We start from the raw sequence: 23,107 nt of genomic DNA, 5'->3' as shown, positions 1-23,107 counted from the left end.
GGGGGGAGAGAACAACAACAACCTCTGTACCTCCGTCTGTCTGGGGGGGGGGAAAACAACAACAACCTCTGTACCTCTGTCTGTCTGGGGGGGGGGAAAACAACAACAACCTCTGTACCTCTGTCTGTCTGGGGGGGGGGGGGGGGGAGAACAGCAACCTCTGTACCTCCGTCTGTCTGGGGGGGGGGAGAACAACAAAACCTCTGTACCTCCGTCTGTCTTGGGGGGGGGGGGGGGGGAGAGAACAACAAAACCTCTGTACCTCCGTCTGTCTGGGGGGGGGATAACAACAACAACCTCTGTACCTCTGTCTGTTTGGGGGGGGGGGGGAGAACAGCAACCTCTGTACCTCCGTCTGTCTGGGGGGGGGGGGAAAACAACAAAACCTCTGTACCTCCGTCTGTCTTGGGGGGGGGGGGGGGGAGAACAACAAAACCTCTGTACCTCCGTCTGTCTGGGGGGGAGAACAACAAAACCTCTGTACCTCCGTCTGTCTGGGGGGGATGAGAACAACAACCTCTGTTGGAGTTATCTAGCTTACTCTTGAACAATAATGTTCACATCATCTTAAGGTATTCTACTCTCTATGCTCAGTGTCTGCAGTTCATGTACAAGCAGAGCTACATTCCCTTATAGACGGTAACGGATGTTTTTAAAACCAGATGGGGCCGTGTGCAATTTCTCTAAGTTAAATACCGACAGGCAGCCACTTGGTAAAAACAAAGAGCATGATAATAGATGGAACAGAGAGCACTGCCAGAGAAGATCAGATTGAGAGCGAGAGAGAGCGAGAGCGAGAGCGAGAGCGATCTATGTCAGTGTTTGTTTCCTAAACTGCCACTCGAATAATGTCTATTTACACTGGGAAAGATGCTAGCAGGAAGTTAACAAGACATTTTTGGATCTGGAAGTGGAACCCTGTCCCTGCGATGGACTCATGTTCCAGAACTTAACAGTGGTCCCAGCCCTCTATCCATTATCCTAACAGGGACAGTTGAAAGGGAAGGAGGAACGTATGAAGAGTGGATGATGATGATGACTGTTGTCTCTTATGGAAATGCTGAGATACTGAGAAGCCAGTTAGTGACAAAACGTTGCATTTACAACAACTCAAATTTTGGACTTCTGTAATTGCAACGTGACACCCGAACGTGTTCCTTACCCTGTGTTTCCTGACTGGGTGTTGAGTGCCTTACCCTGTGAGCCGTACGGAAGTAGATGCTCTTGTCTGCTCCACAGCTGATCATCCTCACCTTGTTGTCATTGGCTGAGGGAGGAGAGGCAAAGTAACCCTAGCCATGAAAACAACCCCAGAGCTTTGACCATGACAAAGACCCATCTCCTACTGTCAAAACCTACTACATAGACTGTGTCTGTTCTACATATGTTGACGTCCTGATAACGTCTCTCTCTCTGATGCCGGGAGGTTAAAGGTCGCTCACCAGCGAATCGGACAGCGGTGATGGATGAGGAGTGTTCGTCCAGGGTCTGGACCAGGCCGTAGTCTTTCTCAGCATCCAGGACGTGGATCAGACGGTCGCGGCTAGCGGTGGCTAACAGCTTCAGACCCGTCTCTGGTTTAGAGTATTCCAGACACAGGATCTCTGAGTCATGGGCCTCCACCTTCTGAATCTCTGTCATACTGCTGAGGTCATGAACCCTGCAGAAGACACGCACGCGCATACGCACACACACACACATCAAACACACACCCTGCACAGACATAACCAGCCTCCACTCCTATCCCATCCCCATTGCATTCTCTTCCCGTTCTGTACCTCAGCATCCCGTTGCGGTCTCCAGACGCCAGGTGTTTCCCATCGGGGCTGACACAGATGGTCCTAATGCCTGTCCTGGTCTCTGCTGTCTGACCGTCTGTCTTCTCTGTGCTAGCAGACACACTTCCCTCTGTTTCCACCAGGGCGGTGGTGTTTTCATCCATATAGATCACCTTCAACAAGTCCTGTGGGGTAGAGAGGTGGATGAAAAGGATGGCTGGAGTCCAACGGGGGTGAGGGAGAAAGATGACTCCCAGGAGCCAATACAGCAAGAGGGTTAACAGTTTATCTCAACACAACGCAGCTTTTTACATGCAGAGACGGGTCGGTATCTATTAGAGTACACTGTTAAGTATTGGACACATACCTTACTGAGAACATTCTGCGTATGTGTGTGTCCCTGCCTCTCTGTACTCCACAGTCTGACAGTGTTGTCTGCTGAACAGCTGAGGAACTCTCCAGAAGACAGGCCAGACTCTGGGACCTCTGGGACCATCTGGAGAACAGAGAGGGGAGGAAGAACACATGGAGAAGGATGCGATGGTATTGTAAAGGAACACTCGCTCTGCATCGTACTGAAGTACTTCCATATAGCCTCGACTACAGAGACACTTAATCATCTCTACAGCCCTCAAATATTACTCTGATATCTTGACATTTTACCTGTAGGTCCCAGACACAGGCGGCGTGGTAGAGGGCAGAATGCACCTTGCCTACCCTGTGGAGGTCCCTGACATCCCACACATACAGGCTGTGGTCGTTATACACACAGCTCAACCAATGACTGGCCGGGTCATAGGTCACCGCCACAGAGTCAGGGTAGCGGGCGGACATCTTGTTGGAGAACAGGTGGCTGATGGGAGAAAATAAGTCATGTGTGACTTATGTTAATGCATGGTGTACCAGGAGTAACCTGCTTCAGCTCCTAATATTGGTTGTAAAACAGGGTTGTGAAGATGCCCCTAGAAACTGATCTAAGGTTAGTTTCGTATTCCCCCACCTTAATAGTTAAGGTTAGCATTGGGAAGGGTCAGCTGATCCTAGATCTATACCAGGGTAACTTCTACCCAGAGGTGTGTGTGTGTGTCACACCTGGCCTGTGTGATGCTGGACACGTCAGTGCCAAGGTGGTGTGGTCTTGGCAGGGTACAGATGAACCCCAGGTCAGCAGGGCTGAAGGCTCGCACCATCCCATTAGCACAGCCACAGAAGATCAGCTCCTCTGACACACACAGAGACCTGGCCACACTGGTCTACGGGGGCAGGAAGAGATCAATCAACCAATCAGTCGACCAATGAATCAATCGATAACATTAAAGAGTGACTTGGAGGTGCTTCTCAGACACAGAGATTGACATTGCTACGCATGGTCTACAGAGGACAGGAAGTCATGCAACAGAGAAAATCGAGTGTCAAGGACCCAAGGATCCAGTCAGTAATGATCTAGGTTACATATCCACGCTCAATTTCCTGGCCTCACTCCTGGATGGACTTGGATGGACAAAGGTGTTCCCATTGAAAGTATCTCAAACGCATCCCTTCCCCGTCCCCAACCCTAATCTCTCTGTGATCCCCTTACTGCTGGCAGGACACAGGGGACACACAGACCTCAACAGAGCCTTCAGTTGGACAGAATCCATACCAAACACAGACATGAACTCCTTTCCCTCCACAGACACACGCCGGCCGTTTCCTAGCACGGGGCCATCTGTTAACAGTCCAAAGGCACCTTCACACTCCTATGTCAGTCACTCGCCCATAGGCCCACCCATTTGTCAGTGGCTCACCCATAGGCCCATCCATCTGTCAGTGACTCACCCGTAAGTCCACCCACTTGTCCAGCATCCTCTTGGGGTTGAACTCACAGAGCAGGCCGGAGGAGGTGATACAGAAGGTGCTTTCGGCCTTAGAGCCCCGCCCACACGCCACATCACAAAAAAAGTTGTTCCTCAGCTCCCCCAGGAGCCCAGAGCGCCCCAGCAGAGGTACAGGTGTACTGGCCTGCACAGACACAACATAAACACTAGTGTTATTAGTATTAGACTTAGTTTCAGGAGCCCAGAGCCCCCCAGCAGAGGAACAGGTGTACTGGCCTGTAGAGAGAAATGCAGTGAGTTAGTTATGTAAAATGCAATGAGTAACAAGAGTTAGCCATTCTGTTATTCTGCTCACAATCAGTAGCATTAGCCTGCACAGAAACCCAAGAAACAGAGATGAAAGTACCTTGATAGATTTGGAGTGGTCCAGGTACCAGAACTTGACGTGTCTGTTCCCTGCCGTCACAAAGTAGGAGCTATCCTCAGAGAAGGACACTGCTGTCACCTTACTGGACACCTTGTTAGCAGCAATTATTGTGTTCTTCTGCAACCACAACAAAAACACAAAATGTATGAGGGCAGTAACTATAGGAGTATAGACCCTGTGGCAGTTACACAAGCAGGAGGGCAGATAATAGTGATGTTGCTGTCTCTGGGGCAGTGGCTATAGCAGAAGGGTAGATAATAGTGATGTTGCTGTCTCTGGGGCAGTGGCTATAGCAGAAGGGTAGATAATAGTGATGTTGCTGTTTTTGGGGCAGTGGCTATAGCAGGAGGGCAGATAATAGTGATGTTGCTGTCTCTGGGGCAGTGGCTATAGCAGAAGGGTAGATAATAGTGATGTTGCTGTCTCTGGGGCAGTGGCTATAGCAGAAGGGCAGATAATAGTGATGTTGCTGTCTCTGGGGCAGTGGCTATAGCAGAAGGGTAGATAATAGTGATGTTGCTGTCTCTGGGGCAGTGGCTATAGCAGAAGGGTAGATAATAGTGATGTTGCTGTCTCTGGGGCAGTGGCTATAGCAGAAGGGCAGATAATAGTGATGTTGCTGTCTCTGGGGCAGTGGCTATAGCAGAAGGGTAGATAATAGTGATGTTGCTGTCTCTGGGGCAGTGGCTATAGCAGAAGGGTAGATAATAGTGATGTTGCTGTCTCTGGGGCAGTGGCTATAGCAGAAGGGTAGATAATAGTGATGTTGCTGTCTCTGGGGCAGTGGCTATAGCAGAAGGGCAGATAATAGTGATGTTGCTGTCTCTGGGGCAGTGGCTATAGCAGAAGGGCAGATAATAGTGATGTTGCTGTCTCTGGGGCAGTGGCTATAGCAGAAGGGCAGATAATAGTGATGTTGCTGTCTCTGGGGCAGTGGCTATAGCAGGAGGGCAGATAATAGTGATGTTGCTGTCTCTGGGGCAGTGGCTATAGCAGAAGGGCAGATAATAGTGATGTTGCTGTCTCTGGGGCAGTGGCTATAGCAGAAGGGTAGATAATAGTGATGTTGCTGTCTCTGGGGCAGTGGCTATAGCAGAAGGGTAGATAATAGTGATGTTGCTGTCTCTGGGGCAGTGGCTATAGCAGAAGGGTAGATAATAGTGTTGTTGCTGTCTCTGGGGCAGTGGCTATAGCAGAAGGGTAGATAATAGTGATGTTGCTGTCTCTGGGGCAGTGGCTATAGCAGAAGGGCAGATAATAGTGATGTTGCTGTCTCTGGGGCAGTGGCTATAGCAGAAGGGCAGATAATAGTGATGTTGCTGTCTCTGGGGCAGTGGCTATAGCAGGAGAGCAGATAATAGTGATGTTGCTGTCTCTGGGGCAGTGGCTATAGCAGGAGGGCAGATAATAGTGATGTTGCTGTCTCTGGGGCAGTGGCTATAGCAGAAGGGTAGATAATAGTGATGTTGCTGTCTCTGGGGCAGTGGCTATAGCAGAAGGGTAGATAATAGTGATGTTGCTGTCTCTGGGGCAGTGGCTATAGCAGAAGGGTAGATAATAGTGATGTTGCTGTCTCTGGGGCAGTGGTTATAGCAGGAGGGCAGATAATAGTGATGTTGCTGTCTCTGGGGCAGTGGCTATAGCAGGAGAGTAGATAATAGTGATGTTGCTGTCTCTGGGGCAGTGGCTATAGCAGAAGGGTAGATAATAGTGATGTTGCTGTCTCTGGGGCAGTGGCTATAGCAGGAGGGCAGATAATAGTGATGTTGCTGTCTCTGGGGCAGTGGCTATAGCAGGAGAGCAGATAATAGTGATGTTGCTGTCTCTGGGGCAGTGGCTATAGCAGAAGGGTAGATAATAGTGATGTTGCTGTCTCTGGGGCAGTGGCTATAGCAGGAGGGCAGATAATAGTGATGTTGCTGTCTCTGGGGCAGTGGCTATAGCAGGAGGGCAGATAATAGTGATGTTGCTGTCTCTGGGGCAGTGGCTATAGCAGAAGGGTAGATAATAGTGATGTTGCTGTCTCTGGGGCAGTGGCTATAGCAGAAGGGTAGATAATAGTGATGTTGCTGTCTCTGGGGCAGTGGCTATAGCAGAAGGGTAGATAATAGTGATGTTGCTGTCTCTGGGGCAGTGGCTATAGCAGAAGGGTAGATAATAGTGATGTTGCTGTCTCTGGGGCAGTGGCTATAGCAGAAGGGCAGATAATAGTGATGTTGCTGTCTCTGGGGCAGTGGCTATAGCAGAAGGGCAGATAATAGTGATGTTGCTGTCTCTGGGGCAGTGGCTATAGCAGAAGGGTAGATAATAGTGATGTTGCTGTCTCTGGGGCAGTGGCTATAGCAGAAGGGTAGATAATAGTGATGTTGCTGTCTCTGGGGCAGTGGCTATAGCAGAAGGGTAGATAATAGTGATGTTGCTGTCTCTGGGGCAGTGGTTATAGCAGGAGGGCAGATAATAGTGATGTTGCTGTCTCTGGGGCAGTGGCTATAGCAGGTGAGCAGATAATAGTGATGTTGCTGTCTCTGGGGCAGTGGCTATAGCAGGTGAGCAGATAATAGTGATGTTGCTGTCTCTGGGGCAGTGGCTATAGCAGAAGGGCAGATAATAGTGATGTTGCTGTCTCTGGGGCAGTGGCTATAGCAGAAGGGCAGATAATAGTGATGTTGCTGTCTCTGGGGCAGTGGCTATAGCAGGAGAGCAGATAATAGTGATGTTGCTGTCTCTGGGGCAGTGGCTATAGCAGAAGGGCAGATAATAGTGATGTTGCTGTCTCTGGGGCAGTGGCAATAGCAGAAGGGCAGATAATAGTGATGTTGCTGTCTCTGGGGCAGTGGCTATAGCAGAAGGGTAGATAATAGTGATGTTGCTGTCTCTGGGGCAGTGGCTATAGCAGAAGGGCAGAATATATTGATGTTGCTGTCTCTGGGGCAGTGGCTATAGCAGGAGGGCAGATAATAGTGATGTTGCTGTCTCTGGGGCAGTGGCTATAGCAGAAGGGCAGATAATAGTGATGTTGCTGTCTCTGGGGCAGTGGCTATAGCAGAAGGGTAGATAATAGTGATGTTGCTGTCTCTGGGGCAGTGGCTATAGCAGAAGGGCAGATAATAGTTATGTTGCTGTCTCTGGGGCAGTGGCTATAGCAGAAGGGTATATAATAGTGATGTTGCTGTCTCTGGGGCAGTGGCTATAGCAGAAGGCCAGATAATAGTGATGTTGCTGTCTCTGGGGCAGTGGCTATAGCAGAAGGGTAGATAATAGTGATGTTGCTGTCTCTGGGGCAGTGGCTATAGCAGGAGGGCAGATAATAGTGATGTTGCTGTCTCTGGGGCAGTGGCTATAGCAGAAGGGTAGATAATAGTGATGTTGCTGTTTTTGGGGTAGTGGCTATAGCAGAAGGGCAGATAATAGTGATGTTGCTGTCTCTGGGGCAGTGGCTATAGCAGAAGGGCAGATAATAGTGATGTTGCTGTCTCTGGGGCAGTGGCTATAGCAGAAGGGCAGATAATAGTGATGTTGCTGTCTCTGGGGCAGTGGCTATAGCAGAAGGGCAGACAATATTGGCTCATAGAAAGGTCACACGGGGCAGATGAGAATTTCCTTTGTTGACAGAAAGGTGACATTGGGCAACTTAAGTAAGATGCCTATTGGCCAGAGGCTGCTGGCGTACCTTCCATCCCCAGACGTGGACCATCATGTCGTGCTGGTAACCCACGCTAACGATGTATTTACTGTTGGGAGAGAAGGCCACACAGGATACGCCATACTTATGTTCCTGCAGCTCTGCCACCTGCCGAAACTCACAAACCTCCCAAACACGCACCGCAGGCAGGTGACCCGACTGGGAGGGGGAGGGAGTGCGAGAACGAGAGAAGGGGAGATAGATGGAGAGAAGGGGAGAGAGAGATAAAGTCACAGTGAGATTACACATGCTGTGTCCGCCACAATCCACTCAGTCTGAACCATTTCACACACTATCAAAAGGGTCAAAAGGTTGTTACTTGAATGTGACTGTGCCCAGGTCAGAGTTCAGGACATGGTCGACTGAGGATACAGGGACTCTATGAAAAACACTGTCTGTGGATCAGCTCCTCTCTGTGTGTGTGTGTGTGTGTGTGTGTGTGTGTGTGTGTGTGTGTGTGTGTGTGTGTGTGTGTGTGTGTGTGTGTGTGTGTGTGTGTGTGTGTGTGTGTGTGTGTGTGTGTGTGTGTGTGTGTGTGTGTGTGTGTGTGTGTGTGTGTGTGTGTGTGTGTGTGTGTGTGTGTGTGTGTGTGTGTGTGTGTTATCAGATCGTCCTCTCAGAGATACAGGGATATCCACATTTTTACCGCTAGTTTTTATCCTACTGATTGTTCTGCTTCTGTAACAGATTCATCATTGCTTCCATAGTAAGGGACTCAAATCAATATAATGACAGAGTCGATCAGTGATATTCTAGTCTTTAACCATGACCCAAAAGAAAAGGAAATGTAGGAAGGATTCAAATGAGATACCTTCCTCAATAACCAATAATAACGTATTCCCCCACCCTAATGGTTAAGGTTAGCATTGGGAAGGGTAAACTGATCCTAGATCTATACCTAAGGGTAACTTCTACCCAGAGAGGGGTGTGTGTGTGTGTGTGTGTGTGTGTGTGTGTGTGTGTGTGTGTGTGTGTCTGTGTGTGTGTGTGTGCGTGCGTGTGTAACCAACAGCAGACTTATGAGCACGGTACTTGGTACTTTGACCCCTGCTGCTATGGCAACTCTGAAGGGATCACCTATTTACAGCGAGAGGGATTTATTTCGGCTCTGATTGGCTAGCTGGGATTAGGCTAAAGCGCCACATCAACGTCGAGCCACATGAGCTAATCTGGAGTTAGAACATTACCACACCTACGGTACAACCGCACTACAACACAGGGAGATATTCAATCAAACCCACTGGCCAGCTTTTGAGGATTAAAATCAGAGAGAGAGAGAGAGAGAGAGAAAGAACTCACCTCTCCTGTGACCAAGTATTTGCCATCTGGAGAGAAGGACAGAGCTGTGATAGTTTTCCTGTTAAAAGAGAGAAGAGTATTCTGTGGTTACAGTCATACATGTATCAGTGGGTGTTTAGGGGATGATTAGCGGATGAATAGGTAATGAGTAGGATGGTGATCAGGGGTTGGTAGTGTGAGTGAGTAATGTCTCACCTGGATGTATTCAGGATGTGGTGCTGTCTGTTCTTCTTGGGGTTCAGCAGGACCACCACACAGCTACAGAGCAGGAGAAAAACACCAGGGTTACACATCAGGAATCACTACTGTAACTACAGTGTAATTACACTGTATCCTCTCATTGAAGTCGACCATCGTCTTCTGCACTTTATCGGCCGCTGAGTAATATGTGGCTGCAGAATAATAATTACGTGATATAAGGGCAATTTGCATTTCCAAAAAGGCAGTGAGGAATATGGCATTCACTGTGAATACTTATGTAAATAACATATTTCTGTATTTCATTCTCCAAGAAATTTGCAACCATTTCTAAAAACATGTTTTCACTTTGCCATTATGGGGTATTGTGAGAGGATAGATTTGGGGAAAAAATCTATTTCATAAATGTTTTATTCAGGCTGTAACACAACAAAATGTGGAATAAGTCAAGGGGTATGAATACTTTCTGAAGGCACTGTATGTGACAGTAGTGACCCAACAGGGGTGTTAGTTACCTAACAGGCTTTCGAAGGGCTGTTTGTTCCGTGTTCTGCAACAACGCTTCTCTTAATCCTGAATATATAATATGTAAAGCAGTGTTACCACTGTTAAAGCTTCCACTGATCCTAAACAGAATCTCTAAGCCTGTCCTGATAATCGTGTGAACCTCTATGAGCTTCTACCGGACTGCCATTCAAATCAGATACCGGAGTCCCTGTCATAATGTGTGCCTATCACTTCCTGCTATCATCACTTCCTGGTCACAGAGAATGTGGGGTTGTAAATTATGACAGGACACCCTGGCCGCTAATTAAGACAGGACACGCTGGCAGCTATGTGAAACAGCTATGTGTGAACCACGTCCCTGGCCTATTAAGTGTGCCAGGAGTTTAAAATAGAGGAGCGCAGGAGGATTGGCAAAGGTATGAACAATGGCACACACACACACAGTCCTTGGCGCAGAGCTAGTCCAAGGACCTAATTCTCTTGTTGTTCCAGACATTGGCCTAATTAATACGGTTATGACCGAGGCTTTTAGGAAGCATGACCTACTTACTGCATTTCTGCTTCTGTTTACTGTTTCTGCTTACAGGCAGACAGAGTCCGCAGCAACTCTGAGAAATGCTGATCGTCCACTAAATACTCCATTCGTTCATCCCTCGAGCCCCATCCCATCTTAGCTTGGACGTATTCAGCACTGCTAATGTTGAACAAGGACCTTACATAGTCTGCATGATGGAACAGCGACTCTGTGTACAGCACAGTTAAAGCACCACGTAGGGAATGAGAATAGAGTATTACAGAGCAATCTTGATGAGCTTTAAAAAGGGCATTGTAGTCCAAAAAGTGATTTGAATTATTTTGTAATTATATTTTGACACTATGAGGTTGAAATAACACTCTGAAGTTGTGAAAATTATGATAATGCCCTTTAGGTGCAAGAGCTTTTTTTTTTTTTTTTTGACTGAAATTTCAGCCTGTATGACATCACAATCTGATCTGATTATTCTGACCAATCATCTTTTATTTGCATAGAGTCTAGATGATCCTATCCTCCAATCAGGGCTGTGTATGTAAATATATTTAATTTGTATTGACACGCCCACACAATCAGACTGAGCATTTCAATGGCAAAAGGAGGCTCAGGGAAATAAATGATAAAAAGACATATTTGGAGTTATTTTCATGAAATAAACACACACAATGATTTAAGACATACATTGATGATTAAAAAAACACATTAAAAAGAATGCATGGGGGCTTTAACATTAATTGTTGAGCACCGTCAGATCAGAGAAGAAAAAAAAACACACAGATACCACAAACAGTGCTTAATAAGCTTTCGGGTTTCATTGTAGTGTGACAACAATCTCTCTCCGAATCTCTTTTATTCACAAGTAGTCACGCACGCATGCACCAGACCTGGGTTCAAATGTATGTGTTTTGAGTAAATACTTGAGTATTTCAATGGTTATTTGTAAAAAAAAAAAAAAGAATAGTCTACCAAATTGTACTTTTAAATGTAAATACTTATTTTAAATACTATAATGAACAAAAATAGGAAACGCAACATGCAACAATTCTACTGAGTTACAGTTCATATAAGGTAATCAGTCCATCAAAATAAATAAATTAGGCCCTAATCTATGGATTTCACATGAATGGGCAGGGGAGCAGCCATGGATGGGCATAGGCCCACTGGGGAGCCAGGCCCAGCCAGTCAGAATTAGTTTTTCCACACAAAAGGGATTTATTACAGACAGAAATACTCCACAGGTTCATCAGCTGTCTGGGTGTCTGGTGTCAGATGATGCCGCACGTGAAGAAGCCAGATGTGGAGGGAGCGTATATGTGTGTATGTAAACTCCCTCAAAACATCTGTGGCATTGTGTTGTGTAACAAAACGGCACATTTTAGAGTGTCCTTTTATTGTCCCCAGCACAAGGTGCACCTCTGTAATGATCATGCTGTTTAATCAGCTTCTTGATATGCCACATCTGTCAGATGGATGGATTATCTTGGCAAAAGAGAAATGCTCACTAACAGAGATGGAAACAAATTTGTGCACAACATTTGAGAGAAATAATCTTTTTGTGCATATTTAAAATTTCTGGGATCTTTTATTTCAGCTCTTGAAACATGGGACCAAAACTTTACATGTTGCATTTATATTTTTCTTCAGTAAAAATACCTGAGTTAAATTAATGGGAATGTATTTGAGTATTTTCAAAAACATGACTACTCATCTTTTCAAATACAATATATCTGAATACTTAATTTGAATGTATGTGAAAGTAATTGAGACATTTGAAATAGTATTTGAATCCAGGTATGGCATGCACACACTCACACCTGTCTCTCTCTTTCTCTCCCCCTTGACTCACCCAGCAGGATAGGCAACAAGACCAGAGTGGGGGTCACAGGCCAGACCACTGTTGCCAGAGGCTGTGATTCCCAGGACCCTCTCCAAAGTCACCTACAGAGGGAGACAGACAATTGTAGAGTTTTAACAAGCCAATCCCAAATCCTGCCCTAGTCCCTAGCCCACAATCACTATGCATTAGTGGAGATCTGAGAGGATTTTATAAAAAGGGATAATCAACTCGGGGGTCTATGCGTTCTCTGGAAAATAATGCAACGTTGTTCATTATTATGCATAGAACGCATAGCCCCTCGTTGATGATCCCTTATGTATTGCATGTCTGTTTATGAACCCTGGAAGATTAGCCCTGATGGACCACCCAGCTAGCAAATAACGTTCTAAGAACCATATGTTTCTTAGAGCGTGGTTATACTATGGTTATTTTGAATACAACCTTCAAACAATTTTCTGGGAATGGTGCAGTATAGTTGCTTGGCTTTGGAAGATTCTCAGCACATTTTAAGGATCATGGCAAAAAAACATTATTTTCTTGGTATTTCATTGCTTTAACAGAACGTTTCCTAAAAGTTCAAACATGTTTACATTTAATGTCAATTTTGGTAATGTTCTAGAAACGTTCTCCAACTTGGTTTGACATTGGGGATGTTCTGAAATAGTTTAGAGAACATTAAGAAACAATGTTCTTCTGTGGGAATTTCACTACTTCAGCATAATGTTTCCTACAGGCTTTCATCTTGTTCTACAGTTGAAGTCTGAAGTTTCCATACACCTCAGCCAAATACATTTAAAAACTCAGTTCTTCACAATTCCTGACATTTAATCAGGGAAAAATTCCCTGTTTTAGGTCAGTTAGGATCACCACTTTATTTTAAGAATGTCAAATGTCAGAATAATAGTAGAGAGAATGATTTATTTCAGCTTTTATTTATTTCATAACATTCCCAGTGGGTCAGAAGTATACATACACTCAATTAATATTTGGTAGCATTGCCTTTAAATTGTTTAACTTGGGTCAAATGTTTTGGGTAGCCTTCCACAAGCTTCCCACAATAAGTTGGGTGAATTTTGGCCCATTCCTCCTGACAGAGCTGGTGTAACTGAGTCAGGTTTGTAGGCCTCCTTGCTCGCACACAGTTTTTCAGTTCTGCCCACAAATTTTCTGTAGGATTGAGGTCAGGGCTTTGTGATGGCCACTCCAATACCTTGACTTTGTTGTTATTAAGCCATTTTGCCACAACTTTGGAAGTATGCTTTGGGTCATTGTCCATTTGGAAGACCCATTCAATATATCCACATAATTTTCTACCCTCATTTTCCACCCTCACCATCATCTATTTTGTGAAGTGCACCAGTTCCTCCTGCAGCAAAACACCCCCACAACATGATGCTGCCACCCCCGTGGATCACGGTTGGGAGGGTGTTCTTCGGCTTGCAAGCGTCCCCCATTTTCCTCCAAACATAACAATAGTCATTATGGCCAAACAGTTCTATTTTTGTTTCATCAGACCAGAGGACATTTCTCCAAAAAGTATGATCTTTGTCCCCATGTGCAGTTGCAAGCTGTAGTCTGGCTTTTTTATGGCAGTTTTGGAGCAGTAGCTTCTTTCTTGCTGAGCGATATAGGACTCGTTTTACTGTGGATATAGATACTTTTGTACGTGTTTCCTGCAGCATCTTCACAAGGTCCTTTGCTGTTGTTCTGGGATTGATTTGCACTTTTCGCACCAAAGTACGTTCATCTCCAGGAGACAGAACGTGTCTCCTTCCTGAGCGGTAGGACTGCTGCGTGGTCCCATGGTGTTTATACTTGCGTACTATTGTTTGTACAGATGAACGTGGTACCTTCAGGCGTTTGGAAATTGCTCCCAAGGATGAACCAGACTTGTGGAGGTCTACAATTATTTTTCTGAGGTCTTGGCTGATTCTTTTGATTTTCCCATGATGTCAAGCAAAGAGGCACTGAGTTTGAAGGTAGGCCTTGAAAGACATCCACAGGTACACCTCCAATTGACTCAAATGATGTCAATTAGACTATCAGAAGCTTCTAAAGCCATGACACCATTTTCTGGAATTTTCCAAGCTGTTTAAAGGCACAGTCAACTTAGTGTATGTAAACCTTTGACCCACACGAATTGTGATACAGTGAATTATAAGTGAAATAATCTGTCTGTAAACAATTGTTGAAAAATTACTTGTGTCATGCGCAAAGTAGATGTCCTAACCGACTTGCCAAAACTATAGTTTGTTACCAGGAAATGTGTGAAGTGGTATGTGAAGTGGTATGTAAACTTCCGACTTCAACTGTAGGTCTCAATGTCGTCATCCTCCGTTAGCTTGATTAAAAACGGATTTGGATGCGATTCGGCCTGCGTTTCTCCTTGCAGCTTCTTGACTTCCTCAAGCAGGCGGACATTCTGTAGATGCTGTTCTTCCAGCGTTCGTTCCTGAATGTCTTGTTGCGCTTGTTGGGCCCAGACGAACTGAGCTATCAACTTGTCGATGCTGATACTGCGTAAACGTCAACCCTGGTCTGACCACGTTGTCAGATTGCCTGCATTCTCCAACACGACTCATCCCCCTATCCACATCGACGAGACAGCAATGGAGAAGGTGGACAAACTGAAATGGTCCACCCACACAGACAGTGTGGTGAAGAAGGCACAACAGCGCCTCTTCAACCTCAGGAGGCTGAAGAAATGTGGCTTGTCACCTAAAACCCACAGACTTTTACAGATGCACAATTGAGAGCATCCTGTCGGGCTGTATCATTGCCTGGTACGGCAACTGCACCGTCCACAACCGCAGGGCTCTCCAGAGGGTGGTGCGGTCTGCACAATCATCACCTGGGGCAAACTACCTGCACTCCAGGACACCTACAGCACCTGATGTCACAGGAAGGCCAAAAAGATCATCAAGGACTGTCAGGTTTTGGCCAGGACTGTTCTGTTTTTTTGTCACTAGATGTCCCCATTGCACCTTTTTTTGTACCTTTTGTTTTTCCCTTGCTCTAATTATTGTTTGCACCTGTATGTCGTTCCCTTGTTAGTATTTAATCCCTGTGTTCCTCAGTTCCTTGCTCAGTGTTTGTATGTTAGCACCCAGCCCCAGCCCAAGCCTTGTTGTGAACATATATTTTTCTCTTGTTGGATTTTCCAGAGGTTCTCTGGTTTTGTTCTTTTGTATTTTGTATTAGTCTTTTGAGGTTTGTTTTTCCCTTGCTGTTTTTACCACTTTGTGGATTTTCTTTGTATTTTGGAAGATATCTATTTTTTATTAAACCACCATCTCTAGTACTGCTGTGTCTGCCTCATCTTCTGGGTTCTGCCGATTTAGTGACTGTTTCTCGCACCGGGTCTTGACAGAAACACTGAGCCATTAAAATGAACCCAGAGGCAGCCAGTACCCAGGACTTTTTTCCCATGCTGTCCCACCACGAGGGGACTGTCCAACGTCACGAAGCTGCTCTGGTTCAGCAAGAGGCCTTAATGGCTGGACATTCTCAACTTCTGTCGGAGATGATGACTTCCATAAAGCAGATTTCTGATCAACTTTCTCCTGCAACCGCTTCTGCTCCAGTTCATCAGATTCAAGTGCCCGTGGCAGTTAACCCCCTGGCTGAACCTCGTCTGCCGCCTCCCCAACGGTTCTCAGGTGATCCGAGTGGTTGTAAGGGGTTTTTCACCCAATGTTCTCTCTCCTTCGAGCTGCAACCCTCGTCATTTCCCACCGACCGGTCCAAGATAGCATATATCATCACCCTGCTGTCGGAAAAAGCCCTAGCCTGGGCTACTGCTGTGTGGGATGCCCAAAGTCCCTGCTGTGCCAGCTACTCTACCTTTGCTGAAGAATTCAAGCGAGTGTTTCAAGGTCCTACCAGCGGTCCTGACTCAGCCAAACAGCTCCTGACTCTCCGCCAAGGTCGGCGCAGCGTGACGGACTATGCCATCCAGTTCCGCACGGTGGCAGCAGCGAGTGGCTGGAATGACGAGGCGCTCACAGTGTGCTTTTTGAAGGGTCTTTCCGACACCATCCAAGATGAACTGGTCACTCGGGAACCACCGGACAACCTCGAGTCCCTGATCAAGTTGGCTTCACGCATAGACCAGCGTCTGAGAGAGAGAGAGCTCAACCGTAGATCTCTCACCCTAGCTCCTATCGGTCCCAGCTCCGAGTCTCCACCTTTATCCCCGCTGACTCCACCGGAACCCATGCAGGTTGGACGCATCTCCCAGGCTGAGAGAGACCGCCGGATGAGGGAGCGATGCTGTCTATATTGCGGCAAACCGGGCCATTTCCTCTCCACGTGTCCCGGGCTCCAGGGAAAACGCACTCTCCCGTGCAGGCCTGGGAGGACGGTAACGGGAAACATAACCTCCTCTCATCCATCCAACTCCCGCCTGCTCATTCCAGTTACCCTTTCCTGGGACAACCACGAGCTTCCCCTTCAAGCCTTGGTAGACTCTGGAGCCGCAGGTAACTTCATGGATGGTGTCTGGGCGAAGGAGAATGGCGTTCCCTCTGAACCTCTAAGTGACCCCATAAGGGTTACTACGTTGGATGGAAGCCCTTTGGGATCTGGACTTGTCACTCGTGTCACTACCCCCTTGCGTCTTTCAGTTTCCCAACACCAGGAAGTGATGAACTTTCATCTGACCTCGTGTTCCGAGTTCCCTCTCGTCCTTGGATACCCCTGGCTTCACAGCCATAACCCTCACATCGACTGGTCTGTGGGCACTATCAAGCAGTGGGGTCCTACGTGCCAAGCCACTTGTATCTTCCCAAGTTCCCCGAGTTCCCCTCCCGAGTCTCTAGAATCCATCGACCTGTCCCGAGTTCCCGAGTGTTACCATGACCTCAAACCGGTATTTAGCAAACAGAGGGCCACCAAACTACCACCTCATAGACCTTACGATTGCCCCATCGACCTGTTTCCGGGCACCTGCCCCCCCAGGGGTCGGATCTTTTCCCTATCTCCTCCCGAACGAGCTGCTATGGATACCTACATCAAGGACGCTCTGGCAGCAGGCCTCATGCGTCCATCCACCTCGCCGGCGGGAGCAGGGTTTTTCTTTGTGGCCAAAAAAGACGGGGGATTACGTCCTTGCATCGACTACCGGGGACTTAATGCCATAACCGTCCGTAACCGCTACCCGCTACCCCTTATGGCCACAGCCTTTGAGCTGCTCCAGGAAGCAGTGGTCTTCACTAAGCTTGACCTGCGGAACGCATACCATCTTGTGCGGATCAAACCCGGTGACGAGTGGAAGACCACTTTCAACACGCCTACTGGTCACTACGAATACTTGGTGATGCCCTTCGGCCTGACCAACGCCCCGGCTGTGTTCCAAGCGCTCATAAACGATGTGCTTAGGGATATGCTTAACATTTTCGTGTTTGTTTACTTGGATGACATCCTCATCTTTTCGAGCTCCCTTCAAGAACACACTAAGCATGTCAGACAAGTGCTCAAACGCCTCCTAGACAGCCATTTGTACGTTAAGCCGGAAAAGTGTGAATTCCATTCCTCTCGAGTACAGTTCCTGGGATTTGTAGTGGAACCCGGTCGAGTCCAGATGGACCCCAAGAAGGTAGGGGCGGTAGCAGATTGGCCCACCCCCAAGTCCGTTAAGGAAGTTCAGCGTTTCCTGGGCTTCACTAACTTCTACCGCAAGTTCATCAAGAACTTCAGCTCGGTGGCAGCCCCTCTCTCAGCTTTAACCAAGGGTGGCAACACAAGGTTTCTGTGGGGAAGAGAAGCTGAGACGGCCTTCCAAGGACTCAAGCAGCGCATCCTCTCTGCTCCCATCCTGACACTACCGACGGCGGATGAACCTTTTGTGGTGGAGGTAGACGCATCAGAGGTTGGTGTTGGAGCTGTCCTGTCTCAGAGGGGTGAAGACAAGAGGCTTCATCCTTGCGCCTTCTTCTCTCACCGGCTTACCCCGGCCGAGAGGAATTACGATGTGGGGGATCGTGAACTCCTAGCGGTTAAGATGGCATTGAAGGAATGGAGACACTGGCTCGAGGGGGCTTCTCAACCGTTTCAAGTGCTTACGGACCACAAAAATCTGGAGTATATCCAGCAGGCGAAGCGGTTGAACTCCAGACAAGCTCGATGGTCTCTTTTCTTCAGCCGATTCCAGTTTATTCTCACCTATAGACCCGGGTCGAAGAATCTCAAACCGGATGCCTTGTCACGAGTCTACTCTCCTGCCATTCGAGAAGATACTGACATGACTGTTCTTCCTGCCGCTAAGATCGTGGCTCCGATCTCGTGGCAAGTGGAGGATACCGTCAAACAAGCTCAAGCCATCGAACCGGGCCCTGGAGGAGGTCCTGCTAATCGGTTGTTTGTTCCCAAGGCAGCAAGGTCCCAAGTCCTTCTGTGGGGGCACTCCTCTCGCCTCACCTGTCACCCGGGCGTAGGTCGCACCTTGGAGTTCATCCAGCGTAAGTTCTGGTGGCCCACCATAAAAGAAGACGTTGCCACTTTCGTCAAGGCCTGTTCCGTGTGCTGCCAGGGCAAATCTTCTCACCTCCGCCCTCAAGGACTCCTTCACCCTTTATCTATTCCCCACCGACCCTGGTCCCATATCTCGCTGGACTTTATTACTGGCCTTCCTCCGTCCCATGGTAATACTACGATCCTAGTCATCATCGACAGGTTTTCTAAGGCGACCAGGTTTGTTCCCTTGACCAAATTACCTTCTGCCAAGGAAACAGCTGAGTTGGTGATTAACCATGTGTTCCGAGTCTTTGGCATCCCGCAAGATATGGTTTCCGACAGAGGTCCCCAGTTCGCCTCAAGGTTTTGGAAGGCCTTCTGCCAACTCATAGGGGCCACGGCCAGTTTATCTTCAGGGTACCATCCGGAGTCCAACGGCCAAACTGAGAGGATGAATCAGGAGCTGGAAACCACCCTCAGATGTATGGTTTCCAACAACCCATCCACATGGTCATCCTTCATTGTTTGGGCTGAGTACGCGCACAACACCTTGTGCTCCTCCTCCACTGGTATATCCCCGCACGAGTGTCAGTTTGGCTATGCTCCTCTATTGTTCCCGGACCAGGAGGCAGAAGTCAGAGTGCCTTCAGCCTCGAGGTTCATCAGACGCTGTCGGCTTACGTGGAAGAAGGCCCGTCTTAATCTTCTGCGTTCCTCACAGCAGTACCAACGACAAGCCAACAGACGTCGCCGTCCCGGTCCTACCCTGTACCCCGGCCAGAGAGTATGGCTCTCAACAAAAAACTTACCGCTACGGGTGGAGTCTCGCAAGCTGTCCCAGAGATTCATCGGACCCTTTAAGATTGCCAGGAGAGTCAATCCCGTTACTTTTCGCCTGCACTTACCCAGATCCCTTAAAATCAATCCCACATTTCACATTTCTTTATTAAAACCTGTTGTTTTTTCTCCCCTTATTCCGGCAGGCAGATCTCCCCCTCCGCCCCGTGTCATCGGAGGCCAGTCGGCTTATACCGTCCACCGGATACTGGACTCCCGCCGGGTGCAGCGGTCCTGGCAGTATCTGGTGGACTGGGAAGGCTACGGTCCCGAGGAGCGCTCCTGGGTTCCTGCCAAGGACATACTGGACCCTGACCTCATTCGTCAGTTCAGGGCCCTCCACCCTGAGAAGGCTGGTAGGAACGTCAGGAGCCGTTCCTAGGAGGGGGATTCTGTCAGGTTTTGGCCAGGACTGTTCTGTTTTTTTGTCACTAGATGTCCCCATTGCACCTTTTTTGTACCTTTTTGTTTTTCCCTTGCTCTAATTATTGTTTGCACCTGTATGTCGTTCCCTTGTTAGTATTTAATCCCTGTGTTCCTCAGTTCCTTGCTCAGTGTTTGTATGTTAGCACCCAGCCCCAGCCCAAGCCTTGTTGTGAACATATATTTTTCTCTTGTTGGATTTTCCAGAGGTTCTCTGGTTTTGTTCTTTTGTATTTTGTATTAGTCTTTTGAGGTTTGTTTTTCCCTTGCTGTTTTTACCACTTTGTGGATTTTCTTTGTATTTTGGAAGATATCTATTTTTTATTAAACCACCATCTCTAGTACTGCTGTGTCTGCCTCATCTTCTGGGTTCTGCCGATTTAGTGACTGTTTCTCGCACCGGGTCTTGACAAGGACAACAACCACCCGAGCCACTGCCAGAAGGCGAGGTCAGTACAGGTGCAAAGGTGGGACCGGGAGACTGAAAAATAGCTTATATCTCAAGGCCATCAGACTGTTAAACAGCCATCACTAACACAGAGAGACTGCTGCCTATATACAGACTTGAAATCATTGGCCACAAACAAATAGATCACTAGTCACTCTATTAATTTCATTTTAATAATGATGTTTACATACCTTGCATTACTCATCCAATATGTACGTATATACTGTATTTTATACCATCTATTGTATCTTGCCTATGCCGCTCGGTCATTCCTCATCCATATATTTATATGTACATATTCTTATTCCATCCCTTTACTTAGATTTGTGTGTATTAGGTAGTTGTTGTGGAATTGTTAGTGTCATGACGTGCCCCTATCTCTCTCTCTCTCTCTCTCTCCACAGTGTTATGACGGTCATAAATACTCTACTTCTGAGGCTGTAGTATTGGGATTGGAATGTGTGTCTTTGGGACACAGAGAGAGACTTGGCCAAACTTTAACCTCAAAAGGTTGAATGATGAAACAGTATCTCTGTAAATCCGGACAGTTTGAATGGTCGGTGGGAAATCAAGGAATGACCATGTCGAATTTGTTTCATTTGGTGACCTCATGAGTGACAGGAGATCCACATTATTGTGTCTTTGTTTGTAAACACTTCTCAATTATGGGGTTTGCATCCGAATGTTGTATAAAATAAATGATTAAGTATGAGAATACTTTTGGAAAGACAACAATGTGATTTAGTCTTCTAAATGAGAATAGTTTTTCATAGTAACTTATGATCAGTCAGTGGAACACCCCTTCTCTACTCCAGTATAAAACCAACTTCTGATGAAATTTACATTTAGACCAAAACATGCCGGGTTGCTGCCGGTGTGTGAAGTGGTTCTAGCTGTGACCTGAATAATCAACAATAGAGACCAATAGATTGCTACAGAAGGAGCAAATCCTAGACGCCACTTTACCAGTCTGCAGCTGGATATGTGTTTAAGTCTAGGATGAGGATACCGACAACAGCGGAAGCATCTATTCTAACAGATCAACTCTAAGAACTATGGTACTCTGAAAGCTCCATCTCAAGAACATTTCCCTATGCAACGACCATTAGTACGCTTGACGTATCCATTACAACAGAGCTACAAAGGACATGGCGACAAGACTTAAACAACCAGAGACTCTGACTGATCAAGTGTTTTCAATGGAGAGACAGCAATGACATACAAGCTTAAATATGTACATTGCATTTCTAAAATCCAAATGAGCGGTTGTTAAGGTGCTAAATATCCATATTTATGATGAACGTATACAACTGTATGTATGTACTGTAGAGGGTCCATTCTGTTCTTCCGCTCTTTATCTGTCCCCACCCCTTTCCTTTGTCTACGAAGCCGTCATATCGGTTTAGTCCACTAGGGACTTTTCAGTGTATCATGTGAGTAACCAATGTGTGTGTTTATGTAATTCTGTGTGATTATTTAGTGAGTTAGTAAATAAATAATTAAGCCAATTTGTATTTCACTGATTCATAATTTATGCTAGGGTTCGTGCAGATATCCAAGGGTTTGCGACATTCAGAATATGACTGGTGAGGTAATAATACATTAATAGGTGACAGTAATCGATAAGATATGAAAATATCTGAAGAGAGTTACATTCGGGAAATTGTAACTCTTTAAAAACAACATTTTCCTTTGTTTCCCCGACTTCCAAGTTAATTACTATTCCGTGATTAGTTTAATCATGGAATAATTACAAAGAGAATTGATTTGATAATATAACAGTCTTCACATTAATAAATAGTCAACGTTACGACATTAGATTACTTGTTGATATTGATGCACTGTCGGCAATAGAAGCACAAGCATTTCGCTACACTCGCAATAACATCTGCTAACCATGTGTATGTGACTAATAACATTTGATTTGACTACGTCTGTCACCAGAACTCGACGAGTCTCCCCCTGTTTTTTTTCTCTACATTACATTTTTTCCCTCAATCTACACACAAGACCCCATAATGACAAAATGAAAACAGGTTAAGATTTTTTGCTAATTTATTAAAAATAAAAAACAGAAATACCTTATTTACCTAAGTATTCAGACCCGTTGCTATGACACTCAAAATTGAGCTCAGGTGAATTCTGTTTCCATTGACCATACTTGGGATGTTTCTACAACTTGACTAGAGTCCACCTGTGGTTAATTCAATTGATTGGAAATTATTTGGAAAGGCACACACCTGTCTATTTAAGGTCCCCCAGTTGACAGTGGATGTCAGAGCAAAAACCAAGCCATGAGGTCGAAGGAATTGTTCGTAGAGCTCCGAGACAGGATTGTGTCGAGGCAAAGATCTGGGGAAGGATACCAAAACATTTCTGCTGCATTGAAAGCCCCAAGAACACAGTGGCCTCCCTCATTCCTAAATGGAAGAAGTTTAGAACCACCAAGACTCTTCCTAGAGCTGGCCGTCAGGCCAAACTGAGCAATCGGTATAGAAGGGCCTTGGTCAGGGAGGTGACCAAGAATCCGATGGTCACTCTGACAGAGCTCCAGAGTCCCTCTGTGGAGATGGAAGAACCTTCCAGAAGGAAAATCATCTCTGCAGCACTTCACCAATCAGGCCTTTACGGTAGAGTGGGAAGACGGAAGCCACTCCTCACTAAAATGCAAATGGCAGCCCGCTTGGAGTTTGCCCAAAGACACCTAAAGGACTCTCAGACCATGAGAAATAAGATTCTCTGGTCTGATGAAACCAAGATTGAACTCTTTGGCCTGAATGCCAAGCGTCACATCTGGAGGAAACCTGGCACCGTCCCTAGGGTGAAGCATGGTGGTGGCAGCATCATGCTGTGGGGATGTTAGTCAGCG

The 23,107-nt window shown here is 46.6% G+C and overlaps 1 protein-coding gene across 1 annotated transcript in view; it reads right to left on the bottom strand.

The window, feature by feature from the left end:
- The window catches only part of LOC139556605 (mitogen-activated protein kinase-binding protein 1-like), a 41,673-nt gene that overhangs the window by 13,335 nt on the left and 5,231 nt on the right, over window positions 1-23,107 (bottom strand). Inside the window, 12 exon segments of the mRNA XM_071370761.1 lie at window positions 1,197-1,267; window positions 1,443-1,660; window positions 1,779-1,963; window positions 2,146-2,274; window positions 2,442-2,631; window positions 2,871-3,031; window positions 3,597-3,779; window positions 4,002-4,139; window positions 7,693-7,863; window positions 9,004-9,061; window positions 9,199-9,261; window positions 12,087-12,178. Coding sequence (XP_071226862.1) covers window positions 1,197-1,267; window positions 1,443-1,660; window positions 1,779-1,963; window positions 2,146-2,274; window positions 2,442-2,631; window positions 2,871-3,031; window positions 3,597-3,779; window positions 4,002-4,139; window positions 7,693-7,863; window positions 9,004-9,061; window positions 9,199-9,261; window positions 12,087-12,178 — 1,659 coding nt within the window.

The sequence above is a fragment of the Salvelinus alpinus genome, chromosome 27 (genome assembly GCF_045679555.1).
Source record: "Salvelinus alpinus chromosome 27, SLU_Salpinus.1, whole genome shotgun sequence".
In the NCBI taxonomy this organism is placed as follows: Eukaryota; Metazoa; Chordata; class Actinopteri; order Salmoniformes; family Salmonidae; genus Salvelinus; species Salvelinus alpinus.
The sequence above is the reverse complement of the archived record's forward strand: the minus strand, read 5'-3'. Positions and strand labels throughout refer to the sequence as shown.